This window comes from Epargyreus clarus, unplaced genomic scaffold (assembly GCF_041222505.1).
Source record: "Epargyreus clarus isolate Ecla_fem2 unplaced genomic scaffold, WU_Ecla_fem_2.2 ptg000002l, whole genome shotgun sequence".
Taxonomy (NCBI): Eukaryota; Metazoa; Arthropoda; class Insecta; order Lepidoptera; family Hesperiidae; genus Epargyreus; species Epargyreus clarus.
The window spans coordinates 4,888,739-4,891,977 of NW_027332210.1; the positions used below are offsets into that span (position 1 = coordinate 4,888,739).

The 3,239-nt window shown below is 36.4% G+C and overlaps 1 protein-coding gene across 1 annotated transcript; it reads right to left on the reverse strand.

Moving 5' to 3' along the window:
• Positions 1 to 209: 209 nt before the first annotated feature.
• LOC140744968 (uncharacterized) lies at positions 210 to 2,306 on the reverse strand. Its single transcript, XM_073076701.1, has 2 exons — positions 1,575 to 2,306; positions 210 to 962 (listed from the first exon to the last, which is right to left on the reverse strand). The coding sequence occupies exons 1-2, from the start codon at positions 2,233 to 2,235 to the stop codon at positions 436 to 438; spliced, it is 1,188 nt and encodes a 395-aa protein (XP_072932802.1). The 5' UTR covers positions 2,236 to 2,306; the 3' UTR covers positions 210 to 435.
• Positions 2,307 to 3,239: the final 933 nt, after the last annotated feature.

Here is a 3,239-nt window from a genome sequence, read left to right on the forward strand (position 1 = left end):
TAAATTAAATAATTCGAAACAGCATGAACGCGCTTGATATTAAATCATCACCGAAATCTATAGATATTTGTGACCAACTGTATACAGAACAGGAATCCTACAGAGTCGACTAAAGATAAATTTTACTACCCAGAGAGCTAAGTTAAAATGTTTTACGCGTTTCACATAAGAAAAAATAAACTAAGTGTAAGAAATAATGTAAATAGATATGTTTAACTACAATCAACATTCGATGCATTAGATGTATATTTCCTACTTGTTACGTACAACAAATAATTCTGGATTTCTCCTTTAACAAAACAAATGTTTGACTTTCCTTTGACATAATAATAGGCCATAAGAAGAATGTACAAACAAAATATGTTAAGTACTTTGTCGAATTAAAAAATATTTTTAGAGCAAATATTTCAGTACAACAAGTCATTAATTTCTACATCAACAGACATAATTGACCGGGAAATACTTTTTCATCTCGGCATCTTTGTACATATCATCCTTCGGTTCTGTATACATGCCTGTAACATCGCTAGCCACATTGTCATTAGGTCTAACATTGTAATACTTATCGCTATCATCTTCATATGTCAAGCTATCGTCGAAATAAATCGTCGTGTTTATGCTTTCAGCCTCACATTCTTTGTATTCGAAGTTCGCTTCTCTTTCTTGCTTGAAGAGTTTCCTTCCAGCTGTCTTGCTTGGTTTAGCATCCGTGGAAGTTGTTACTTCTGGAGACTTGATTCGTTTGCTCTTGTATCTTCTGTTTTGGAACCATATCTTCACTTGGGTTGGTGAGAGGTTTAACGTCTTCGCTAGTTGCTCCCGCTCTGGTGCTGTGAGGTACCTCTGAGCTCTGAATCGGATTTCCAGGGCGTGGACTTGGGTTTGTGAGAATAGGATCCGAGGTTTTCGCTTCACGGTCTTGTCTTTTCTGTCCTGCTTGCCGCTGCATGATGGTTGTTGTTCTGTTGGGAAGAAAATACTGGTGTTAACAATAATATTGATATGCAACGTGGTTGCCTGTTATGCAGAGGGTTTTGAGTTCGATTTTCTGTCAGATAGTCCAAATGATTATTTAGATGAGTATTTAGAGCCTGCATGTTTATTTTTATCTCGGTTAGTATTCATAGTAGAATATAAATCATTAAATGTCCTTTTTAGGTATTATTTTCCAAAAATGGTTTTCAAAAATAACACGGCTTTACAAGTATTTAAGTACATGAAAATATTCCGACTCTTATTTTATGATACTTGTAAAAAAATATACACAAAAGGATCATCTAAAGAACATCAAATATTAAACATAGGTACATACATTGTAATGTATAGTATACATAATATGTAAAAATATATGACTGTGTATTAACTGTTCCATACAGCTTTTATTATCGAATCTATGTATGTTTATATAAACATTTTTACCTATATACTTCTACAGAAATAGTTGTACATAATTAAATGCTTTTTTACATAATATACTTAGGTTACGAGATCAAGACCTATATGAATTATTTTTTAGAAAAATCAAATAGAATATTACGAATAAGGATTTAAAGAATATTAAAATGACAACTTACTAGTAGTTTTTCTAGACATAGCAGGAAACTTGTGCAGCGGCTCGCTAGGATACGGAGGACATTCAGGCTGTATCTTCTCTCTCTTTTGCGCTAATGGTATCGTCGGCATTGCCTCTCTTTCTATATCCTTGGCTACTTCCATTTGATGATGTCCTGGTACCAATTCCGGGTATTGTTCATGGTTTTGATGGTAGATATTATGGCAATATGGGTTGTAATTGTAATATTCGTCTACTTTATGGTCGTGGTAAGCTTCTGGATTCCAATATGATTCCATGTTTGTATGCACTGGAATATTTGGGTACACTTGGGTGAAGTACTCAGGGCAGTACGTCTGACTTTGGTGGTATATCTGTTCGTACTCATGCGGTCTTCTTTCCCGATCAGGTTTCCACACTTCATGTCGCTCGTAGAAGTTCGACGACTGATTTATATTCAAAATATCCTTTACCGAAAATGGTGTGCTCAAACTGTTCATTTGTTGGTCCTCGATCTTCACACTCTTCTCCAAAAACATGTAATCTTTCCCGACGGCTAGTTGTTTTTGTTTGTCATTCCCTTCCATGTAATTGAAGAAGTCCTTGCACTCATTGAAGTTGTGTTTCAAACTATTGTTATTGTAAGAAGTGGACACTTCGTTGTGTTGCTCGTAGGAATCCATTTTTAAATCACAGTCACTCAATTCATAACTCACTTTGACTAATTAGTGGTGCGAGCTAATTAAGTTGTGGTTTAAAAGGCATGCAATGGAAGACTGATGGTGCTACAGATTGGGCCCGAAGCCAATCCACGGAGCCTCGCGTGTTATGGGCGGGGCTATGGGGTTCTATCTATCTCTCTTACCCTTATGAGTCTCTGTCTAGCATTCGAGGGCTGTTTACTACGAAGCGTAAATAAACGGATGATTTCATTAGTAAACAGTTCTCTCGTCTTTTTGTTCACACTAATGATCGTAAAATTTTACACTTTTTTCGGTTCTATATAAGGAACTATTAACTAATAGTATGTATTTAAAAGTATTTAGTTATGAATATCAAAGAACTTTATATCGTAGTATTTTTCAGCAAGTTGGAGGCGGCGGAATGTTAATTAATATTTAATTATTATTCATATGTAGTATTGATCTATAAGCTTCAATGTACTTTATAGTATTTACGGTTTTTAGAAATAAATACAATTTATGTAGATGCAAAAAATGTCGTTTAAAAATTGTAAAGTTCCTATGTTAACAATTATTAAAGTTTTATAAAATACTGACTATTACAAATGTAGAGCTGCCGTAGGTATTCTGGTTTAGAAGCGGAAAGGATGGTGTAGGCCTAATAATGTAATTAGGTATAGTCAGCGAGGTCTAAACTAAGCTTTGCATTAGTGTGATTGAACACAAACAGTCCTTTTTTTCTTTTTTTTTTCTTTTCGTGGGGGAAATCTTCAAAAGGTACCCGACGACGTGGGAGCGACGCCGGGTTATGTGGGATTTTTACCGCACTAAAACCCCCCCGGTGGCCGTCTACGGCGCTTGTTGGAGAACTCCGGGATCTCCAACGGAACACAACCGGTGATTACGACGGTATTCGACCACACACACCGCCGTCCTTCCTGGGGTAGCATACTGGACGGTTCGAGTTCCCACTCTTGCCGCCCGCAACACCGGAAGCCCCCTTT